The sequence below is a fragment of the Dermacentor variabilis genome, chromosome 4 (assembly GCF_050947875.1).
Source record: "Dermacentor variabilis isolate Ectoservices chromosome 4, ASM5094787v1, whole genome shotgun sequence".
Classification (NCBI taxonomy): domain Eukaryota; kingdom Metazoa; phylum Arthropoda; class Arachnida; order Ixodida; family Ixodidae; genus Dermacentor; species Dermacentor variabilis.
This window is the reverse complement of record NC_134571.1, coordinates 140,935,280-140,959,133: the sequence shown is the minus strand read 5'-3', so window position 1 is coordinate 140,959,133 and position 23,854 is coordinate 140,935,280. Positions and strand designations below refer to the sequence as shown.

The 23,854-nt window shown below is 48.3% G+C and overlaps 1 protein-coding gene across 1 annotated transcript; it reads left to right on the top strand.

Annotated features, from left to right (window-relative positions):
* Positions 1-11,729: 11,729 nt before the first annotated feature.
* On the top strand, positions 11,730-12,467 carry LOC142578365 (sulfotransferase ssu-1-like). Its single transcript, XM_075687761.1, has one exon. The coding sequence runs from the start codon at positions 11,730-11,732 to the stop codon at positions 12,465-12,467; it is 738 nt and encodes a 245-aa protein (XP_075543876.1).
* The last annotated feature ends 11,387 nt before the right edge of the window (positions 12,468-23,854 follow it).

Sequence of the window (23,854 nt, the reverse complement as noted above, 5' to 3'; positions counted from 1 at the left end):
CGGCACTCTGGACTTAGTGGGCTGTCTACCATCTTGTCAGCTGCTACAATTATTGTAAATATCCTGTAAATATACTTATGACTACTTTTAACCATGACAATATTATTGCATGTGTTTTGCAGGAGGTAAAGAGAGAGAAGTAAAGAATGGCAAGGATGTTTATTGCAATCTAGTTTCTCGGAATACTGCGATACGTTACTACCAGCATAAACAAAACAAATTCACAACAGTGAAGTAAGTGCAGTATGCAATTACCTTTAGGTGTGAGGGTTAATACAGGCGCAGCAAGGGCGCAAAGTCTCCAACACGTTGAATGTGTTTTCGCTTCTATGCACCAGAAAAATGACACATCAGCAAAAAGAAATAAAACTGTTCATATGATCCTTATCGCGCGTTAACGCTTCGAAAACACATTTTGTAGATGCTGTTTATTTCCAGTGGGAGCGCTAAATATGCAATTGTAGAAAATTCGTTCCTATTTAGACTTTGCACGTTAGCTTTGCGATCTTAATCAGTCGCATCACGCAGCGAAAGTGACAGAACCTTCCAGACATATGTCGAATGATCTGAGTAAAGCTGTCCAGTTTCTTTTTAATCCAGAGAGGTGCTTCGACGAAGATAAGTCACGGTCGATGATGACTCCGAGAAACTGGTAGTTGGTTACTGAAGATATAATCTTGCCATCAATCATAACGAGGTAGCAGGCCATTCACTTCCGTGTAAATACTTCGGTTACACTTTTTGCCGGTGAGAGCTGCAGTCCGCGACTGTTTGGGTATGTCGACGTTATTGACACCTCGCGCTGCAGCTTCGTTTGCACTTGCAAGCGCGTTAAGCTCGTGGTCCATATACAGATGTCGTCTGCGTACACAGAGACCGAGACTGTGCCTGCGTGTTCTTTTACCAGTCCAATGAGAACGATGTTAAATAAGGTTGGGCTCAATACACCTCCTTGAGGCACTCCACGATAGACGGGGTGGTTCTTTGTTTCACCGTCTGGAGTTGTCATGAATACAGTTCTGTCTTGAAGATAGCTGGCTATTCACTGATGCATACGTCCCCCGACGCCACATTCTTCCAGGGCATTTAAAATTGCATCATGTAGAACGTTCTCAAAAGCACCCTTGATATCTGAAAAAGACAGCAGCCGTTAATCGACGGCGACGTTTCTGATATTCAACAGTTGTTACTAGGTCAACGACGCTGTCGATTGACGACCTACCCTTTCGGAAACCTGTCATTACATCTGGATATATATCATGCTTCTCCAAAAACCACTCCAGGAGCATCAAAACTATGCGTTCCATGGTTTTACCTATGCAACTTGCAAGCGCCACAGGTCTGTAGGAAAGCATAGCATGGAGTGTCTTGCCTGGTTTCAATAATGCCACGATTTTGCTTGTCTTCCAGTGTGCAGGCACAGTCACCGAGGACCAAAAGAGATTGTATAAAGCCAGAAGCTCTTCAGTCGCCCGAGGGCCTAGATGGCGCAAGGTAGAATAGGCAATGCCATCAGGACCAGGCGCACTTGAGTGCCGTGAAGAGGAAATCGCTGCACGTAGCTCTTGCAGCGTGAATGAGAGGTAGAGACGATCGTCCATGATCACTGAAGCTACCGATGTTGTTGATCCAGAGAGGTGTATGCAGAAATCTCTTGCTATTTCCTTCTCACTACGCGTCTGGGTGATAGCCAAAGCTCGGAGGAGATGTAGCTCTTGTGGAGAAGGTGGTAGTACTCGTACAACATGCCATATTGTGGACAACAGTTTTCTTGGGTCCAGGCTGGTGCAAAAGGACCTCTAACCTTGTCTGTCGAGCTTTTCGAAGTATCTTTGGATTTTCTTTTGCACATGGCGTGACGTCCTCAAGTCTGATATCAATTTAGTTCGGCTGTATTTCCTCTCGGCGCGACGTCGGACTGCCCGCAGCTCCTTTTTATAGAGTTCTTTTTATAGAGAACGTCGTGGCGTAAGCAAAACGAAGGCAGCCCTCTCGCGAATAACCTCGGCACGCTGGTTGTTTTTCCCTCTAAGTAATTGAAAAGAGGAACCAGTTCTGCGTCCTCGCGTTGGTGGCGTGAAACGTCGACAGTATCTAGCACGCCTAGAAAACCCGCGTCATCATCGTCGTGGACTGCAGTCTCAACAGGAGACCGAGAGAGGCAGTCGGCGTCGGTGTGTCGTTTCCCCGATTTGTACACAACCGTGAAGTCGAACTCTTGGAGCCGAAGACTCCAGCGCGCAAGCCGACCAGCTGGATCTTTTAAATTAGTCAGCCAGCAAAGTGCATGATGATCACTGACAACGGTGAAACTCCGACCATACAAATATGGCCGAAATTTCAGGACGGCCCACACCAGAGCGACACATTCTTTTTCTGTAGTGGAGTAGTTAGCCTCCGTCCTTGATAGCGTCCTGCTGGCGTAAGCAATCACTCTTTCGGTGCCGTCCTGCCGCTGTACAAGCACTGCGCCGAGGCCGACATTACTAGCGTCGGTATGAAGAATCGTAGGAGCGTCTTCATCAAAGTGTGCGAGGACGGGAGGCGCCTGCAGCCATTGCCGTAGGTCATCAAAAGCCCGTTGCTGGTCTTCACCCCACATAAAGGGTACATCTTCTCTGGTAAGATGGGTCAATGGCCATGCGACGCGCGAAAATTCCGCAATAAACCGTCGGTAGTAGGCGCAAAGGCCCAGAAAACGTCGCACGGCCTTTTTATCTGATGGCGTCGGGAAATTAGCAACGGCAGATATTTTATCAGGGTCAGGTCAGACACCTTCACGACTAACAACGTGGCCGAGAAATTGAAGTTCTTCAAAGCCAAAATGGCACTTTTCAGGTTTTAAAGTTAGACCAGCTGAGCGTATTGCTTCAAAGACCGCCTTTAGTCTCCGTAAGTGTTCCTCGAACGTTACGGAGAAAACAATCACGTCGTCGAGGTAGACTAGACAGGTTTGCCATTTGAGGCCTGAGAGTACAGTGTCCATTAGTCGTTGAAACGTTGCCGGCGCAGAGCACAAACCGAAGGAGAGCACCTGAAATTCATAAAGTCCGTCGGGCGTCTCTCGGTCTCTCACGGTCTCTCTCATCAACTTCTATTTGCGAGTAGCCGCTTTTCAAATCCATCGACGAAAAGTAACGTGCGTTTCGTAGCCTGTCCAGTGAATCGTCGATACGCGGTAGCGGATAAACGTCTTTCTTTGTGATCAGGTTGAGTTTTCGGTAGTCGACGCAGAAGCGCAGGCTACCATCCTTCTTTTTCACCAATACGACAGGCGATGCCCAAGGACTCTTAGATGGCCGAATGACGCCGTCGTCAAGCATCGTCTTCACTTGTGTCTGGATTGCCTCGCGCTCTTTCGGTGCTACACGATAAGGATTCTGCCGAATTGGTCTGGCGTCGGCTTCGGTGACAATACGGTGCTTAGTGAGCGGCGTCTGGCTAACTCGTGACGTGGATGAGAAGCAGCTCTTAAACTCATCGATGAGCTCAAGAAGGCTGCTGCGGTCGACGGGCGATAAGGTAGGACTGATATCGACCACAGGGGCAGGCACAGCCGCAGTGAACGTGGCGTGCTCCACTGAGAGGCAGTCCTGTATTGATGTAAATTCGTCGAAGTAAGCAACAGCCGTGCCTTTAACAATGTGTCGACGTTCCCAGGTAAAATTCGTCAGCAGGAGTTCAGCACGTCCGTCGTGTACGTTAATTACGGCCCTGGCGATGGAAACGCCTTGACTAAGTACCAGTGCGTCGATGTGTTCAGCGACGCCAGTCCCAGTGTTCAAGTTGTCGCAGATTACAGGCACGAGGGAACAGCTTCGCGGCGGAAGCCTGACGTCGTCGTCGGCGATACGTAAGCGGGGTCGCTGGTGTTCCGCGGGGTCGACGTCGTCTGAACTCGTAGAAAATGTGACGACGAGGTCACGGACAATAATCACTGCACCATACTCTCTCAAAAAGTCCATCCCCAATATAAGTTCTTTACAACACTCAAAGAGAATGACGAGGGTGGCGACGAAGGTGGCGCCGGCGATTACTATTCTGGCTGTGCATTTTCCAATCGGCGTCATCAACTGGCCACCGGCAGTTCTGATGTTGGGCCCGGTCCACGGCGTCTTCACTTTTCGCAGCCTGTCGGCCAGCTTTTGACTGATTATCGAAAAATGCGAACCAGTATCGACGAGAGCGGCCACTTGGTGGCCGTCAATGCAAACGACAAGATCGGCGCTGACGGCGTCGGTTACAGGAGGTGTGGTTGGAGTCGTCGGAGTTGTAGAGTCGTCGATCTTCGGAGATGGGGGCTCTTGGGTAGCTAGCCGGTTTGCAACCTCACCCCCGGAGGTCGCTGCGTCTAGTTTCCCCGGCGCGGGCTAGGGGACCTGCCCCTAGGGGCGTCAGAAAAATCGCGATGGGTCGGTGGGGTGTAACGAGCCGGAGATGGGGAACGCGATCGAGGCGTCGTTGAACCTTCTGGCCGCAAGTTTGTAGAATTTCCGTCGCGGCTACGTGCAGCATCATACACAGGGTAATTGCAGCTGGAAAATTTTTGATACCCAGCCGTGCGGTAAACGTGTCCTGCTTCGCCGCAATGAAAGCATAGCGGCCGGCGGTCAGCGGTGCGCCACAAATCGGTCTTTCGAAGCGGGTAGCCGGCTGAGGATTCACTGTAAAAACGAGGCGCAGCGATCGACTGGCGGCGATACGGCATAGTTGGCGGCGGCTGTGACTGTCGAAAATAGGGCGTCGGGGGTGGCGGTGATGGCTGCGTCGTAGTGGTCGACGGTGTCAGCAGCATCGAAGTGGCAGGAGGTGGACGGCAGACAGCTTCCGCGTAGGTCAATCGTCGCGGCATCGCCTGCCAGTCGGGCGACGAAAAGGCCTCTCGAACTTCCTCCCGAACAATATCAGCGACAGAAGCCGCCGCTGGTACCATGGGAGAGATCCCGAGCTGCCGGATCTCCTCTCGCACAATCTCTCGGATGACTTCACGTAGAGATGTGCTGCAGCTCTCAGGTAGAATGGAAGCATTCACCGGCGAGGTCTTGCGATCATATTGGCGGTACCGTTGCTGTAGTGCCCGTTCTATAGCGGTAGCCTCCTTGGTAAATTCGGCCACTGTCGTCGGTGGGTTCCTCACGAGCCCGGCAAACAGTTCCTCCTTCACTCCGCGCAAGAGATAGCGCAACTTCTTTTCTTCGGCCATCTCAGGGTCTGCTCTGCGGAAAAGGCGCGCCATATCTTCTGCAAACATGGCAACGCTCTCGTTTGGTTTTTGAATGCGGGATTCGAGTAGGCGCTGCGCGTTGTCTCTTCTGTCGCTACTAGTGAACGTGTCTAGTAGCTGGGTGCGGAAGGCATCCCACGTGGTCAAATTTCTCTCCCGGTTCACAAACCACGTCCGCGCACTGTCTTGAAGCGCAAAATAGACATTAGACAGCTTTTGCTGGGAGCCCCAGTCATTATAACTGGCGACACGCTCAAATTGGTCAAGCCAATATTGGACATCCTCAAAAGCGTCGCCGTGGAAAATTTCTGGTATCTTAGGATTCTGAAGCGTCACCTGCGATGGAGTTGCAGTAGCCATGGCGGAAGTAGGTTGACGCGTTCCAGCAGGGTCCTGCAAAGGGTTGAATTCGGGCGTCAGGCCTAGCAGGCGGCGACTGTGCCGGTGAACAGGAGTTTCGATGAACGAAGGTGATTCCGCTTTCGAGGTATGGCTCCGCGAAGGGGTGCCGAGCATGAGGCGATCCTACCCCGCACTTCCACCAGTGTCGCAGCCTAGTAGGAGACGGGAAAGCCGGCGTAGAGGACGTGTAAAAACACTTTTATGAGAGCAGTCAACGCGACGTCGTTGTCGTCTCTGTTTTTCCACTCGCGCGCCACTTCAGCGTCGCTCTCATCGCCTGGCACATACCCGCGGCGACCATATGGGATGTGGCAATATATAATGTTCTTGCATTTGATCTTTGGAGGATGCGTCTTGCGTGCATTGCTGCTCTAACGCGGTCTTCAATCTCTATCGGTGAAATTAAACAGTTGCAGGATTATTCTAGTTTGTTCTGAAAAGCATCCCAGTCACTGCATCGCATATGAGAGCTTGGAAGTCTTGTAAACCATCTCAGTTGTACATAAGTAGGTAGGTGATCACGGCCATACGTTTCAGCATCTGTGCACCAGGCAGCAGAAGACGAAAGGCATCGTGAAGCGATAGCTAAATCGAGAGAGCTGCTGTACGTTGTGCCACGAAGAAATGTTGGTGAGCCGTCGTTCAGGATGTCAAGATCATTGCTGCTTGTGAAGTTAAGAAGTTGTTTTCCTCGAAGATTTGTGATCCTACTACCCCAAAGATGGTCGTGTGCGTTGAAATCGCCTGCAATATTATTAGGTCCTTGGCAAGAGCCAAGAACAAGTTTCAGGTGTCCAGAGTCAAATCTTCCCCTGGGAGAAATATTGCCACCGATGATCGCGATTATCCGGTGCTTTAGCTTCAGTGTTATAGAGACGTACTCGTCACTGTTATGCACCGGAACTTGGTTTAGCGAATACGTGAGGTGACATCGCACACATAGTAAAACTTCGCTAGTATTTCCACTTGTCCCAGACGTGAATTATTCGCGTCCAGAGAGTCTACATGGCAATGTCATATTCGGCTCGCATATTACGATAACTGGAAAGCGATACTTGAATACTCTCGGTTTAAAATCTCCCCGGCGACGCCGTAGACCTCGTGGGTTCCACTGGAATATTACGGAACCGCTTATCCTTTCGTGTAGTGACAACCTTGAAGTTGATTCCATGGCGTTTGCTAGCTTTTATACAGCAGCAAGCACTGGTTCTAGTGCATCGAGAATTTGCACCGCAGCCTTGGCAACGGGCGTCTTGACTCCGATGAGCAGCATTCACAAGGAACGAATCAACTGTGCAAGCATTGCCTTGATTTGCCCATCAGACGATGAAGGTTCATGTTCACGCTGGCCTTCCGGCTGCACTTCTGTACTCCGAGACGGCAGGGAATGCCATATAGTAGTGTTCTTGGTGTTCAGAAGAGTATACGTGGTTAAAGGTGGCTTAAAGGTTAAAGGTGATGTTTGAGGACTAGCAGGAGAGCGCGACGACTTTTCCTGGAGTACAGGTTGTCCTGTTGCCGATGCTGATCTCATTCTGCGATTACGGTGGACCTTGGTAGCCGCTTCTCTGTGTGTAGATCGATCTCGTACGATTTTCCTTAGCACGGACATTTCAGTCTTTAATTTTGGACCATCCTTCGACGTTGCCTCGCGTGGCCCATCGCAGTTAGGGCACTTCAAATCAGAGCCAGCACACGTCAACTCATCGTGATCACCACCACAGCGCAGACATGTCATCTTGTTCACGCACACAGCATTTACATGCCCGATTTTCTGGCATTTACGGCACTGCAAGGGCCTAGGGATGTATGGAAGGGCAGGATGTCGCACATAACCCATTTTTACATGTGTTGGTAAAGTCTCTCCCTCAAAAATTAGTTTTATGCACCTCGACCGTCCAAATCGGTGTATGTCTGTGATATGGACAGTTGAGGAGATTAGCGTTGGGAGATCACCATTATCAATATCTGTATCGACATCGTAGATAACACCTGTAGTGGTGCTGCCTCCATGTACGATGAATGAGCGGACAAGTATATTTCCTAGCTCAGTTACAGCTTTCAAAGTGTCGCGGATGGTTCGCGTAGTCACATCAACAGTAAGTGTGTTTCTTCTGGTATAATTCCGACCTCTCTGATTTGCCCTGAAGCCAGCCTCTCGAGATAGGCAGTAAGAGTTTTCCTATTGAGGGAATTGAGGATGCCTGTAGCACCGACGGTGATGTAGGCGATTGTGTACGCTTGCTGTGAGGGCGGCTTATTGTAGTTAAGCTCACTCACGCTTGATGTCCTACGAAGTTTCCTCTTCAACCGACGATTTGTGACCTCGGTATATCCGCCGTAAGAATCCATGTCGTCGACGTCTGAGCAGCTCGATGACCTTGGCAGAGTCGCGTTGAGGTGGTCGGGCGCAGCAGACCGACTTGCAGTTTGAAGGTCAGCCCCCAACCTTGGCGGCAGAGGAGGCGGAACGTCCGTCATTGCTTTTGATATCGTACCCGCCACGGGGGCGTAGGTACGCCCAAATTTAACCCAAAAACTAGAGCGAAGCAGGATTAGTAGCTGATCAAGAACTCGTCTTCTTCATCTTGTGCACGAAGGGACTGCCAGGAAAGTAGGGTGGTGACATTGCGAATCGAGCGACAGAGTTATGCGTCCATATCAGATACAATGGTTACAGTGTCTACGAGAGAGAATGCGCGAAAATCTTCAGCAGAAATTTCTATGATTTTTCATGGGCTACAGTGAGGACTTTTGTTTTTCGTCAGTGCCGATGTCTTTGTCTCGTGGACTACGACAATTAATTTTCCTCTTATTGAGCCGCGGGACCAGGCCGCATCGGCCATGGTAAGTGACGACGCGGAGAAGGTGAAGGGTGGGTAAATGACATGGCGACGATTAGCTCCTGACGGGAACAAAGAGGTGTCGTAGGAGCTTAAAAATGGACGCGGCATGGCTGTATCACGGGATGCCACGGACGATGTGGTACCAGAAAATTAGGCGCGTCGACAATTCCGGCGGTATAAATGGCGTAGCCACAAGCAAAGGCTATAGACCGATCGTCCAACGAACGCCATGAGTCTGCGACGGTGTACCAGGCGTCTGGTGAAATAACGGTACGGCAGCTGGTAGTAGGGGTCCTAGGTACGACGTCGACGTTACTCAGAGGTGGAGCTGCAACTGCAAGGAGCTGTCGGGGCCTGTTGACGGCTGCAGCATAATTGACAAGCACCACTGCAGAGAGCTGTTCGTGGTGCAGGGGCAGGACCTCGGTGATTTCTAGCTCAATCTGGTGGTGGAGCCTGGGCACAAAATTCGTACTAGCCTGTTGTATGTGCTGCGTCTGAGGGACGGGCGCTAAGGAGAGCTGGCGAGCAACTTCCTCACGCAGAAACGTCTTTATCATTTCGAGAAGCTTTGATTGATTGCAAATAACGGCAGCCAATCCAGCAAGATGTTCGTCGTGGAAGGAGGGCGACGGGTCAAATATTGCTGACTGAGCGCGGATTCATCTCAAGCATTGTGCACAGATTCTTCGCCAGCAGCACATTAAGCACACCGTCCTCTTTTCCTCAGTAACTTTCGTGATTCTTTATCACTCCAACACGGTCGTCCTCACTCCGTTGAGCAAGTCCAGAACGTCTTTGCTGTAGCTCGTGAATGATCCACCCCGCAGCTGCGCTGGCTCCCGCTAACACTGCTCTGCACACAGCAACGAACAGCTAGTAGGCCAAACTTGTCCACGAAAGAGGTCTTAGATGCCCATGACGTCTGAAAATCCGTCTCATGGTTCGGAGGCTGCTACGCCCTCGAGGGATAAAATCACGGGCGTCAGTTTTCTGGCATGTCTCATGTGTTGCGCGCTTGCCCTCCCACATGACGAGAGCCAGTCCTCCACGTCGTTGTCACCCGCACCGCTTAAATTAGCAGGGTCATTTGGCGGAGCACATCGGCGCTTACGACTGATCCAGAAGAAGGCGCCTGCTGAGGAGGGTCGTCGGGCATGGTTGGTGGTAGCGGGAAGCGTGCGACGATGAAGTGGCAGGTTGGAAGGTTTCAAGGTACCCCGCACCTCCACCAACTGTAAAAGGTGTATTCGCTGAGAATTCGGAGCGGCTATCGCGGCGGTAAGATCAGAATACCGAGTCTGAGCACCAGCGCCGATTTCCTGCTTAGCGCTGGTCTTCATTACACAAGAAACAAGTTCGTATGCAGCCGCAACTGCAGTACTAGAGGGTCTTCTATACTCTCATATGAAGGGAGTCACGGTATGTTTACGTATTTATACGGCCTGCCTGCCTACTTCAATAGCATTGTCGCAACTTACAACAACAAATCACGCAAGGACACCCCATCAAACCAATTCTTATTGAAATGTGGGCCACGTGAGCTGTTAATTTATTCCATACCCTGACACCGTGTCATCATTGGCAACAACAAGGTTGGCGCAGCTGCTTCAACAGCTCCTTATTCGGATACTAACCTTATCCGTATATAATCTTTGAGCTCCTTTCGTTTCCGCTTGTACTTCAGTTAACACAGAACGCGGCACACAACTTGAACGAGAGACCATTCATACAGAGATCTTTATCTATAAGCAAACAGTGCGTATTCTATCCAATCGTTATTTCCACATCCTCTACCACTCATACACCTGATAACGTCACATGGTTGGTTTACATTTTACTATCACCATCTTCAACTGTGATCCTTTTAACAGATCGCCTTGCGGAAACCCTTGCCACTCGGCAGAACGTTATTAAGATACTCCCTCGCATGACTTCTAAAAGATTACACATCTGTATAAATCGCTCCGGACTTGCATAAAACACCATCTAGAGATAAACGGAAGAGGGCTCTTATAATTGCTCTCTTATGTACTATATCTTTCACTTTTTCGCCCTCACCTCTTTCTTATGACGCATGTGGATTTCTCTCCGCGTCATACCTTGTGACGCTCAGCCGGTCGTACCTCTTGCTCAAGTCAACAAAGGTACAGCACAGTCCGGGGGCTACAGCCGGAAGGACTGGCTGCACTTTCACTCCTGGATGGATGGATGGATGCAAAACTTTAATAAGGTCCTGAGGTACGCGACTCAGCGCGCTGCGGGCCGCTCCCACGTTGGGACTCCTGGATTTCTTTTATTACTTTCACTCACAATACCTCTCAGTGTGTTTTTCTGCTTTTCACGTACCTTACTCTCTTTAGGTCACCTGTCTTCAATGCCAATTTTTTCCTTCCCTTCCCTCAATTGACGGTCCATGGACAACTCCTTTTGTTCTCGTACACCAATTTTATCTAGCTTGGCAGTTATTCTTGAGGTGCACACGCGCTGCTAACGTAAACAGCAGATTCCTGAAAAACGACCGAGCATGCCTGTCACAGATTTTACTGCGCCAAAAGCTATTCAGGCCTCTGAGAAACCCTATGAGTTAACCAGTAGCACCCCACTATGTCGCCTGGTTTTATAACCGGACCAGGACGAGTTCCATTTTCGCCTGATGAGCTTTTGTTTTGTAAAACCACTGTGGGTGTCCCTCGTAGCTTCGTGCTACAGTCCAGTTGGTGAAAATTTTCTCTTTCATAAATCTTCCTTACCTTGCTTGTGATAGCTTTTTTTTTTATGGTTGTGACAGATTCAAGTGATATTTGTGAAATATATTGTTTTTGGTGCACTCCGCATGCATTGCTATTTGCGGACACAAATTCTTGCAGATCAAAGAATTTGTCAGTGGAATTTCTCGAAAAAAATGCTGCAGAAGATAATGTATACTTGATGGTGTAAGGGCGTGAAATAAAGCCAGTGTTGTTACGAAAAGTGTCATAATAAACATAATAATCTTGTTCATTTTTTTCAGCCACAGCGTGCAAATGAACCTCATGTCAACAACGAAGCCGTTCACTCAAAACATTGATGGGGTCCCTAGAGACCCGCATTGCAACCCTGAAATCCTTAAAGGAGCGTTGGCGTTTCGCGCAAGAGAGGGCGATCTAGTCCTGCTTTCATTTCCCAAAAGCAGAACGCATTCGGTCCTTTATATTTTGCAGCCTATTCTAAAGAAAGGTCAAGCGATCACAAGTTACGATGAGTTCGCACAAAACATGATATATCTGGGAGTGTCACACCCTGACGACTTGAAACCACGCCTGCCACTGCGTGTGATCTCATCGCATTATCCCTTGAGCAGTGAGTTAATGAGCAGCGAGGCAAAGTACATCTACGTGGTGCGGAACCCGTGGGACGTCTGCGTGTCATTCTACCACATGGCGACAAGTCTCAGCGCTTACCGCTTCCAACATGGCACATTCGACCAGTTCTTTGATGCTTTCCTGAGCGAGGATGTCGCAGGTTACGGGAACTACTTCGATCACGTGGTTTCCGGATATGAGCTTAAGGACATACCGAACGTGTTTTTCGTGACATATGAGAACTTGACGAAAGACATCCGAAGCACTGTTCTGAAGCTTGCGCGCTTCTTGGCAGACAGCTATGCAGTAGATTTGGCAAAGGATAATCGGATGCTTAGTGAGTTGCTTGAACGATGGTCGGCGCATCACATGAAAAAGACGATGGTCTTGGACCTCAGCACCAACTCAAATTCTGGCATCGACAAGATGCTGCGGTGCCTTCACGAGAATTGCAAAGGTGGACCTAACGGAGACAGCAAGAAGTACTGCTTCGTAAGAGAAGCCAAGGTCGGTGGGTGGAAGAGGTACTTTTCACGGGAACAGCTGCGGCGCTTGGAAGAAGCGATAAAGAAGGTAGAAGAAATATCGCCGGTGATGGAGCTTTGGAGCGGTATACGTGAAGAGGCCACTGCGACGTCAACTGACAAATAAAAAATGAAGGCGTGAAGGTGAAGAATTGTAATGAAATTCTCATGTGTTTTCTTTGTTTCTTGAAAAAAATATTTTGAATCAACTTGACATAAAAATCACATTCTCTGTTACTTTAAGGTGCGATCAGCAGTGTTGATAAGTATCTCCATTGTGTGCTTTCTTGGGAAACATAAAGAGGCCACGGCAGTATCTGTTCAAGATTGTCGATTGGAAGCTTCCGAACTTAACAGTAATGCATATGGGAATGAATGTCTTCGTAGATTGTGTTTCTGGTAGCTTTTTCGTTTGACTGCACTCGAGCCCCGAGCTTTTGCGTCGACTAAGGGAATCCTTTGTAATGATGTCTGCCCTTTTCGACTGTTCAAAAGAAAAATACATGTGCAAGTATCCCTGACGGTATTGCTGGCTTTGTGCAGCTGTTAGACAGTTTTGTGACTTATTACCACACCTGCGAAAGGAATCAGACAGGAGCGTTCAAGGGAAGGCCAAGCTGTCACAGCTGGATTTGCAGTTATTTCCGTCAGTCAAGAAAAACGATGATAGAACAGCAAGTAGGGATCGAGTCTTTCGACTTCATAGGAATTGTGACAAAACGGAGAGATAGTCAGGCTATATCGGTTTATGTTTATGTAAGTGTACGGGGGTTACCCCACATGGCAGTCTCGTCAGTGTGAATTTAAACTTACGTGTTTTATAAAATTTGATGATCGGAGTAAAAATTTGGATTACGCTCCAGCTTCGCCTTTAAGAGTGGAACGCGCTAGCATTCAAAAATTCCTGGCTGCTTTTTGCGCCTCCCGGCAACTGCAGCTTATTTAAGCGTAATGTTTACCGCGAAACGCTGGCGGAGAACGCTATACACAAAGACGAGCTTTCTGGTAGAAACGTGGCCTCTTGCGTGAACCGGTCTCCTGTACTATGAGCGATAAACTTGTTAGACACTGAAAAGCGGTCACCCGATAAAAATAAACAAGTACACATGTCGACATTGTTACGCGAACGAAGTATTAAGAGCTGGAGACTATTTACAAAGTATATTTAGGAAGAATAACTGCAGCGCTGGCCAGTTCAGACGAGTTCAGCCAGAGAGCGTTCGTCGTCTTCGTCGGGGCGCCCGCCTGCATCGTCCACAAGAAACGCGCACTCACTATCTCCGGCGGCAGAAGCACGGTCCCGGTGCGTCTAAATATCGGTGATAACAGGAGGGTAATATCGTTTGAGGCGTGCGACATGCACAACGTCAGGGGAATTCGGGGAAGTTGAGGCACTGGTACCGACTGGGGCGATTTCGTACGTAACTGGAGTCACGGCACGCATCACTCGATATGGGCCTGCGTACCGAGACAGGAGTTTTTCTGACAGGCCAGCACGACGAGTGAGGAACCACAGGAGTGCCAATGAGCGAAGCGAAAAGTGGACGTCCCTGTGTTGGCGATCGTGCAAACGCCGTTGCTTCTCTTGCAAGGTCAGGAGGCGAGCGCGGGCAATTTCGAGAGATTGGGCTGCCCTGGTGATAGTGTCAAGTGCATACTCGCTGGTCTCTGCTGCGGTGCATCGAAGGGATGCGTCCAGTGGCAATGTGGGTTCTCGGCCGAAGAACAGAAAAAACGGGGAATAACTGTAAGTGTCGTGATGCGAATTATTAAATGCGAAAGTGACATAGAGTACGGCAAGGTCCCAATCAGTACGGTCGGACGAGACATACTTTTCAAGCATGTCTGTTAGGGTGCGAGTCAGACGCTCCGTGAGACCATTAGTCTGGGGATGGTAAGATGTAGTCAGCTTGCGCTTTGTTGAGCAGGACTGTAGGATGTCGACGATGACATAAAAAAGAAATGTCCGACAGCAGTCAGTCAGCAGTTGGTGTGGAGCACCATGCTGCAGAATCACGTCGCATAAAAGAAAATCGGCGACATCTGTGGCGCAGCTTGTTGAAAGTGCTTTGGCGATGGCGTAGCACGTGGCGTAATCTCTCGCCACAGTCATCCACTTGTTGCCAGACGTGGATAGAGGGAAAGGACCACATAAGTCCAAGCCGACGCGAAATAATGACTCCGAAGGAATGTCGAGCGGTTGAAGGCATCCGGCAGGCAGCGTCGATGGTGTTTTTCGGCGCTGCCATTTCTCACACGCCGCACCACATTTCCGGATGGAGCGGGCATGGCCTGGCCAAAAGAAGCATCGGCCAATGCGGTCGTAGGTGAGTGAGACGCCAAGGCGACCTGCCTCTGGTAAATAGTGACGTTCTTGCAGAAACGCTGACCGGAGGTGCTTGGGAATGACGAGGAGCAGGGCAGGACCGTCGGTGCGCACATTGTGGCGGTATAATACACCATCCTGGAGAACAAACAGGTGAAAGGACGAAGCAGTAGGCGAAGAATCCAAGCCATCAATGATGGCGCGCAAGGTAGCATCACGGCGTTGCTCGCCGGCAACGTGTAGCACCTGACAAACGGAGAAAACGCAAGCGTCGGCATCGGGGTCAGGGTCGCCGGGTGGTTCGTCCACTGGATAGCTCCGCTGCTGTGAGGAGGCGGCTAGCGTAGGCGACAAGACGATCTTGACCCTGTTGGCGCTGGGCTAAGATGGCTCCGATACCGTGACCACTGGCATCGGTACGCACCTCTGTAGGAGAGGACAGGTTAAAGTGGACCAGAATAGCTGGCGTGGTGACAATTTTGGTGAGGTGGGCAAACGCGGCAGTTTGAGCGGTGCCCCACGTAAACGGCACGTCCTTCTTCAGAAGAGCAGTAAGTGGTCGAGCAATCGCTGCGAAGTCTTTAACGAAGCATCAGAAGTAGCAGCAGAGTCCTACAAAACTTTGAACGTCTTTGACAGACTGAGGTACAGGAAGCGACGTCACAGCACAAATTTTCTCCGGGTCTGCTTGAATACCGGAAGCGTCGACGAGGTGGCCCGGCACTGTAATCTGCCGACGACCGAAGTGACACTTCAATGAATTTAGTTGGAGCCTAGCCTCGCGGAAGAGTTGAAGAATAGCTGATAAGCGCTCAAGGTGTGTCTCAAATGTAGGCGAAAATACGAGCACGTCCTCTATATAGCAGAGACATGTACCATTTGAAACGTTGAAGCATAGAGTCCATCGTACGTTCGAACGTTGCTGGGGTGTTGCATAGACCGAATGGCATAATTTTGAATTGATATAGACAATCAGGGGTTACGAACGCGGTTTTCTCTTGGTCCTTTTCATCCATGTAAGTTCGCCAACAGCCAGACCGAAGATCTATTGATGAAAATTAGTTGGCACCGTGGAGACAATCGAGGGCGTTGTCAATGCAAGGCAAGGGGTAGACGTCTTTCTTGGTAGTACAATTTATATGACGATAATCTACGCAGAAAAGCCATGTGCCATCTTTCTTTTTAACAAGCACTACGGGCGACGCCCAAGGGCTCGACGAAAGTTCAACAATTCCTTTGGCAAGCATCTTGTTCACTTCATCTTGAATAACCTTAGGCTCCGGAGCAGAAAGTCGATATATCCAGTGATGAATAGGGCTGGCATCACCAGTATTTATGTGATGCTTAGCAATTGAAGTCCTGCCCAATTGGCGATTGTTGAGGTGGAAGACGTCGTGGTAGGAAACCAAAAGGCGATAGAGAGCCATGGCTTGTTCAGGCAACAGGTCCGCAGCAATCATGGGACTAAATGTTGCGTCAGGAGAAATAGGATCCTGTGGACATGGTGAAGAATCTGAGCAGATGGCTACTGCAAACGTCGTGACGTGGTCATCTCCTATAGCACGCAGCGTTGCGATCGATATGCCTTGGGGTAGAACTTCCTTTGCCACGCCAAAGTTGACGACGGGGAGGCCTATCCGTTTATTGGCGACGGTGACGACGGAGTGGGGCACAGTGATATTGTGCATCAAAAGGACATCTAGAACAGGTGTAGAGACGTAATCACTATCTGGCACAGGAAAAGATGATAGCAATTCGACGAAAGTCAAGGCTTTAGGCGGCAGGCGGACGAAGGCGGTCACACTAAAGTTGTTCGGCAGTTCGGCACGAATATGCACGAGTAGAGGAAGTTCGAGGCAAAACTTCCCGGCAGCACAGTGGATCAAAGCTGAATGCGTCGTAAGAAAGTCGAGTCCAAGGATTAGGCCATGGGGACAATTGGTCAGCACTGTAAAAAGAGGGAACGTGGCGATCGCTGATACTTATGCCGAAAGTACATATTCCAGTGACGTCAACAATGCTGACATCGGCCACGCTAACGGCTCGTGTAGTAGCAGGTGTGAGAACCTTCCTCGGTCGAAGACGGAGGTTACTAGTCATTATGGATACCTGGGCCCCGGTATCTACTAACGACGTCAAAGGGACGCCATCGACGTGAACATCAAGTTCTGGCTCCTTGGGAATGTCAACGGAGGATTTCGACACGATGAAAATGTGGCACTACCCTCAGGATCTGCTTGGTCTAGTTTTCCGCCAGAGAGGGTCCATAATTAATCGGCGACGAATAGCGGCGTGGTTGGGGCGACGGCGACCGACGGCGCTGAGGTGACAGTGGGCGGGCAGGACGCCTGTCATCTACAGATACGTCAGAGGTAGGAGGCATGTGGCGAGGCGAGTAACGGCGCGGGTCGCCATATGGGCAGGAGACGGGGGAAAAGATCTCGAATACGGGGATGTCCAGGAAGTGCGGCGGTGGCGAGCGTCGTAGCCAACGCGGACGCAACGGAAGCAAATGGGCTTCTCTTCCGGAGTCCTCTACTGGGAAGGGTTGCGGTATCTGGGAGGGGAATACAGATAGCCCTGCGACGTAGCTGTCGGCACCAGTCGGGCGGCAGGGTGGGAAACAGAGCAGGCAGCAGTAAAACCTAAGTTTGCAAATTCTTGCCGCACAACTGCCTGAATGAGAGAGATCGCTGGGGCTTGTTGGTCAATGGTGGAGTCAAGTGGGCGTGGATGGAAAGGCGCTGGACTTCTACCCTCCAGCTCGCGGCGAACAATACGTGTGACGCATTCATTTGAGGGTGGTGAAGCGGTAAGGTCGGTGAAAAACGACGTCGCAGCCGTGTTAGGGAGCCGGGAGAACTGTGGAATGACGCGGCGGCTTTTGGTGAGTTCAAAGCGGCGACATTCCTTGACAATGATGTCGATGGTAGCCAAATTGTTGAACACCAACAAGTTGAACGCGTTGTCCGCGGTCCCTTTGAGTACGTGGCCGACTTTGTCAACCTCGGCCATTTTCTCGTCAACTTTCCGGCAAAGAGCGAGCACATCTTGAATGTGCGAGACATAGGATTCAGTAGAAGAGTGAACTCGGGTAGCAAGCCCTTTTGTAGCAGCCAGCTTCCCGCCGCTGGGATTTCCAATGAGGTCGCTGAGCTTCGCCTTGAAAGCATCCCAGCTAGAGACCTCGTCCTCGTGTGTCCGGAACCAGACACGAGGACTTCCGCCCAAGTAGAATAGGACATTCGCTAGCATAATGGTAGGGTCCCAGCAGTTGTTTCGGCTAACACGCCCATACAGGCTTAGCCAGTCCTCAACTTCGACATTATCTTCGCCGCAGAATATGCCAGGATTGCGGGGATTGGTAACCGTAACGTACGTTGTTGTCGGGGTCACAGGAGTAGACGCAGACGAGGTGTCCTCATCGGAAGCCATGGCGGCAAGCAGGACGGTGCGGCCGCTACGGAGCTCAGTGGCGAGGACGGAGAACGGCACTCTCCACCAAAATGTTACACGAACGAATACTATATGTGAAGTATATTTGCAAAGGATAACTGCAGCGCTGGCCAGTCCAGCCGTTAACTCGAGAGGGAGAGAGCGTTCGTCGTCTTCGGCGTCCCCGCATGCATCGTCCACAATAAACACGCCACATGCATGTATCAAGATATTTCCATAATCTTGTCGCATCCACCAATACTCTAAACGTCTCTTGCTTATCTCGACTGCTGACCGGTTGATGCTTCCGCCCACTTTAAATCCAAGTGCTTCTGGAAGGTGTACGTTACCTCCGGGCCTCCCAGAGTGAATGCCCTGGCATTCCATTAGGAAGTTCTAAGTGGTCTCCGGATGTTTGCTGCAGCATACACACGTCTCATCTTGTCGCGAATATTTGCCGCCGTATGTTTTTGTCTTTAGGCAACCAGCTCAAGCCTAAAATATCAACGCACTGCCCTTTGTGTTATCGTACAGTTTTCCCCTACTAAATTCTTTCTTGAAATTCTTGTATATGCCAATGTCCATGGTGTTATTTGTTCCCATTCTTTGCGCCCAATTCTCTGTCTCTGTTTCTTCCACTTTCTTTCTTGTGACTAAGTGTTGCCTATTTACACTTTCAATTACCCTGTGCTTGGATGCCAACTTTCGTGACCTCTTCTCCGGGTCCACGCTTTTTGGGTGCTTGTGCACAGATACTTGTGCACTTTAGCCACACATTTATTTTGATCCAAGTTCCTTCGTCTTCCTTTTAACTAAACTTGCTCTTGGGTTCTCAAGCTTCGAAAGAGGCCCACTCTATGTGACCCCGCGCTATTTGTAACTTTACCGTGGGCTTCCATATCCAATAGGCCTGCCGATCCTTTGTCAACTTCCAACCCCGATAACCCCGAGAAAATATCAGATTTCAAGCACATAATGGCATTTACGAATCTCAGCACTGGCATCATTACTCCTTTCAGGCCCGTACCCAGGATTTCTTTTCGGGATGGGAGGGGGGGGGGTCAATCCAAGGCAACTATTCTATGCAAACAGGGGGGTACCTTTATTAGTACAAATGTGAATAACGCCCGCCATTTGCTATAGAAACGCGCAAACCCACAAAAGAGAAATGAAATAAGGTGTATTCTACAGGTACGCCTGTGCGATACACCTCTCCTTTACTTGGCCAACAAAGAACCACATCTAATGGACTCGCGCAGGAAGAACACTGCCAAGAACAAGTAAAGAAGCGAAAGTGTATAATAAAGATTACTTTAGTAGAATAGAGCTCGAAAAAAAAACAACAGTCGGCAACAAAGGCACACGGACCGCGCGGAGTTGTGTTACTCCACTAGCCAATCACAGAAGCAAACAAAATCGTCGTCATGCGACCTTTTCAAAATGGCGTCGTATTTGATACCTCCGGAGCGTCTGCTGTTCTTGAAGAGTCTTTTCATCAGTGAAAACAATGAGGTACGCAACAGACATGGACAAAATGTACGGAGTCTGAGCATTTCACTCTTCAAAAGTATGCGGGGCAGTTCATTTCACTTCTACACCCGTTTTACTCATGAAACTTCACTGCCAACTGAAGTGAAACTTCACAACAAATAGTTGTAGCGAAGCAAGCATGTTATTTCAGTGCAATAAAGAATTAAGCATTCTCCATTCCGCTATAATAGGCGAGGAAAAAGGTATAAAATTACGCCCTAATAATTTTAGTTTATTTTAATTAATAATTGATTTCCGGTCTTGAATTCTGGTACAACCTTCACAGTGATCCAGTCCTTTAAAACAGAGACCCTAGAGATAGACTGCGTAAATATTACCTTTAGGGTTCGACTAGAAAAGGGATTAGTAGCCTTTACAATTTTGGCAGGTATATTATCATGTCCGGGAGCACATAATGCTTTAAGTTTAGTAGTTAGATTAAATATACCAATCGAAGTAACAGTGACAGGATGCATTTGGTAAATCCCGATCTCGGTACTTCAGGTTCATCGTTTGGCTCGCGAGTAAAAACTGACGTGAAGTGCCTATTCATTACGCCTGAGCGTTCCCCATAAGTGACCATGTGACCCATAAGGATTCGTTAAAGACATACTAGAAGAACGACTTTTTGGGTTTAGAATAGTCCAAAGTTTTAGTGGGTTAACGCGTACAAGATTTAACACGTCCCTAACAAAAATTTTCTTTTTGGAGCGTTTTATGAGCTTAGTATATTCGTGTAGACATGCGAAATATTGTTTGCATTTATTTATCCAGGGTGACGTTTTTGTTGCGCGGTAAAGAGGGTAGTTTTTTTTTCGATAATCTTCTGAACATGTTTTAATATCAGGGCTTATTGGAATCACTTCGAATGCGGACAAGGGGTACGTGCTCATCTATTAAAGTTAGTATTCTTTGTTTTTAGAGCAACCAGTTTTAGTCAACTGATCTAGTTAGGGCCGACTGAGAAAAATGCTTACACAATTTTTCAAGTTCTGAATTATAGGCCAGCATATTAGCGTTTCGGTAGTCGCGAATGAACTTCTTGGACGGTTGGCGCACAAGAACATCAAGTGCTTAATTCTTTATTGCACTGAAATAACATGCTTGCTTCGCTACAACTATTTGTTAAGTTTGTATTTGTTGTGTGTTGTGATTGTATTGTTGAACAATACAATCCTGTGGTCCCTAATACCATCGACACAAGGCACTGAATGAACTGACTCTGGCTTGGAAACAACGAATAGTTCAAGTGTGTTATTACCGCGAGTTGGTGTGTTAACAGACTGGGTAAAATTGAACATTTGGATGAGATCAAGAAAGTCTTTAGGCAGCCGTGATGCTGCAGTTAAATTGTTCCAGTCAATATCAGGCAGGTTAAAGTCACGCAAAGAATGTATTCGGCACGAGGAAAGTGAGAAAACAGTTCCAGTAACACAGACTGCAGCTCGTCGAATAAAGAGGAATTGGATTCAAGTGGGCGGTAAATGGCTACTAGTGTAAGTTTGATCGAGTCATCGGACAGTTTAACGCAAATAATTTCGTGGTTACAATGAAACGTGAATATATAAAAAGGCAAGTTAAATTTTATGAAGAGCAAAACACCATCACCTGTGCGCCCCCTTCTGCCAAGCCTGCAAGCGGTAAAATGTGATGTATCGTGCAAAGGTTCATTGTTGGCTATTTGCGGATTAAGCCACGATTCGGTTATCACGGCTATATCAGTGCTACTGTCCTTGACGAAGTCTTCGACATCTTTTTTAGGCAGATAGCTGTGGCAATTTGTTAGCATGCAAGAAATGCTGAGATAACGTAGTGAAGTGACCAGGGTGGGCGTTGGCAAGGAAGGCAGAGAGCGTGCTGCAGCAAGAATATGCAATAGCTATGGCTCCAATTCAGTGACTGAGTAAGTGTCGGCATTTTAGATAAACTGCTTCTTCTCAATGAGGAGCCTATCGAACCGGATTTTGAAGGAAACCTTTTTCTGTTGAGCCTACAAGTAAAGTTTGCTTCTCGCTTGCCACACACGCGCAGAGTAGTCGTCGCGTATTGAAAACTAGGAACCCTTAAGTTTCGATACTGCGCAAGCTTAACAAATATGGAACGAATTCTACCGCTGTAGAAGCTGCCAACCCTATGCTCTCTTTCAGTAGTGTTGGGTTGGAGTGGAACATCAAGCTTTTCCTTGCAAAAAGAAAGTATGTGCGACCCGGACTGAGCCTACGTTTCACCTTTTGCGTCTTGTACCCCAAAAAAACAGCAGGTTGCATCGACGGAGACGGTTTTCGGTGTGGTCATATTTTTCCGTTAGTGCGTTAATTTCATATAAATGTTTGGAAATGTCGTCATTAGACCCAGCATGAGATGCAGGTTCTCGCTTCCTATTAGCCTCGACATTTTTACCCAGCGCGTCAACGCGGCTGGAAGGGCGGCCAACAAGATTCTCTATGTTACACTGAGCTGAATGAATGAGACTGAGCTCTGTCAATACAGTATTTTGGCTTGTTTCCAGACGTGACAGTGTATTGGCAATGGAGTCAAGAGTGGGTCCGGGGTTCAGTTCAATGTCTCCCGATAGCATCAACAGGAGTGAGGTAACATAAGCATTGATACAAAACGCACACACCGGTTGATACAGAAACCGTCGCAATACAGTTGTGCGGTAAATAACTAACCTGCGTTAGAAAGGGTGCATTCATGACCATGGGCCCAGCATGTGTTCCTAAGCCTTCAGATCCGTGTATATCTTTTCAATAAAGAACGAAGGGGCAGCGGTTGTCGCTCAGCAAGGGCGAAACCGCATCCGCCAGCTGGTACGTAGTACGCATACATGCAGACTGGCGCACAGCGAAAAGCAAGAGCGACGCACTTCGGCGTCGACGGTTACCGCGAAGCGTGTCCCGCCGGAAATTATCCAAGATAAGGGTTCATTTTCAAATCAAAACGCATTTTCCACTGTGTCCTTGAAAAGGTAATTTATAACGCGATCCAGGACATCAGCAGACACTTGCTTTTTAATACGTAAGCGTTCTTTGGCGAACTCCCTACTCCTGTCACGCGAAATGTGTAATGCCTTGTACCTCCTTTCTTTATGCTGTCTGTCCCAGAGGGACTAAACCGGAGTGCGAGAGGACAAATTTGAACATAATACACAGTACAAAATGGAAAGATGGGCACAAATTCAACTGAATATGAATGTACGCAGAGACGTTGGTGAGTACAATCCCTTGGCACAAATCAAAACAACGGAACATGATAAAGGCTAAAAAACATCAGGTCACACAGGCAATACAGTCCTAGTGCTCGGTCTCAGTAGCAAACAAAATATTTTCAGTATTATGGAAGTATTCGATCAATGTGGTAGATGAAACAGCGGAGTCTGGGAGACTGTTCAAATCTTTGTAAGTGCGGGGAAAATAATTGAACACAAACCAGTCGTTTCTTAGAACTGCTAATGGAATAAACTTACTGCGGCGATGTCTGGATGTTTCCTTAGTTTTGATTTTGAAATACTCTGATTTTTTTATCCTAATGTAGTTGTGGATAACAAGGTATAGGAATTTAAATCTCTCATATCTTGTTCTTGCTTCAAGGGTTAGAGTTGAGCTTGTTCGCACAGCTGGGTTGGGGAGTAGATGTGGCAGTATTTATTAATTATGAATCTTGAGCCAAGGCGTTGAATTTTTTCATGCTTGAGGCAGTTGATTGCTGTGTAAGTGTTTCATACTTTTTTTTGCGTATTCTACTATAAGACTTACGAAAGATTTGTATGCGAGGCTCTTTACATCGGGAGTAGCACTGTGCATGGTGCGTGTCAGGCACCACAGCAATTTGGAAGCTTTGGACACTACCATGTATATGGGTATTCCATCGTAGGTCCGATCTAAATGTTACTCCTACATATGTATATTGATTCACTCGTTCAAGCCTATGGCCATATAATTTGATAATTGTAATTAGGAATATTTGTCTTCCTAGCTTTGATCATTAACACCGACTTTTTAAGGTTTAACTCCATCTGCCATTCCTCACACCATTTCATCATTTTTTGAAGGCAGGAATTTAATTCACTCTGATCTTGGATTGAATTTTTTTACTGTAGATCACGTAATCATCAGCGAAGAGTCGTAATGGCACAGAAATGGTTTTTAGTATATCATTAACAAAGATAAAAAATTAAAGCGGACCTAACACACTACTTTGTGGTACCCCTGAGACGACGCGTA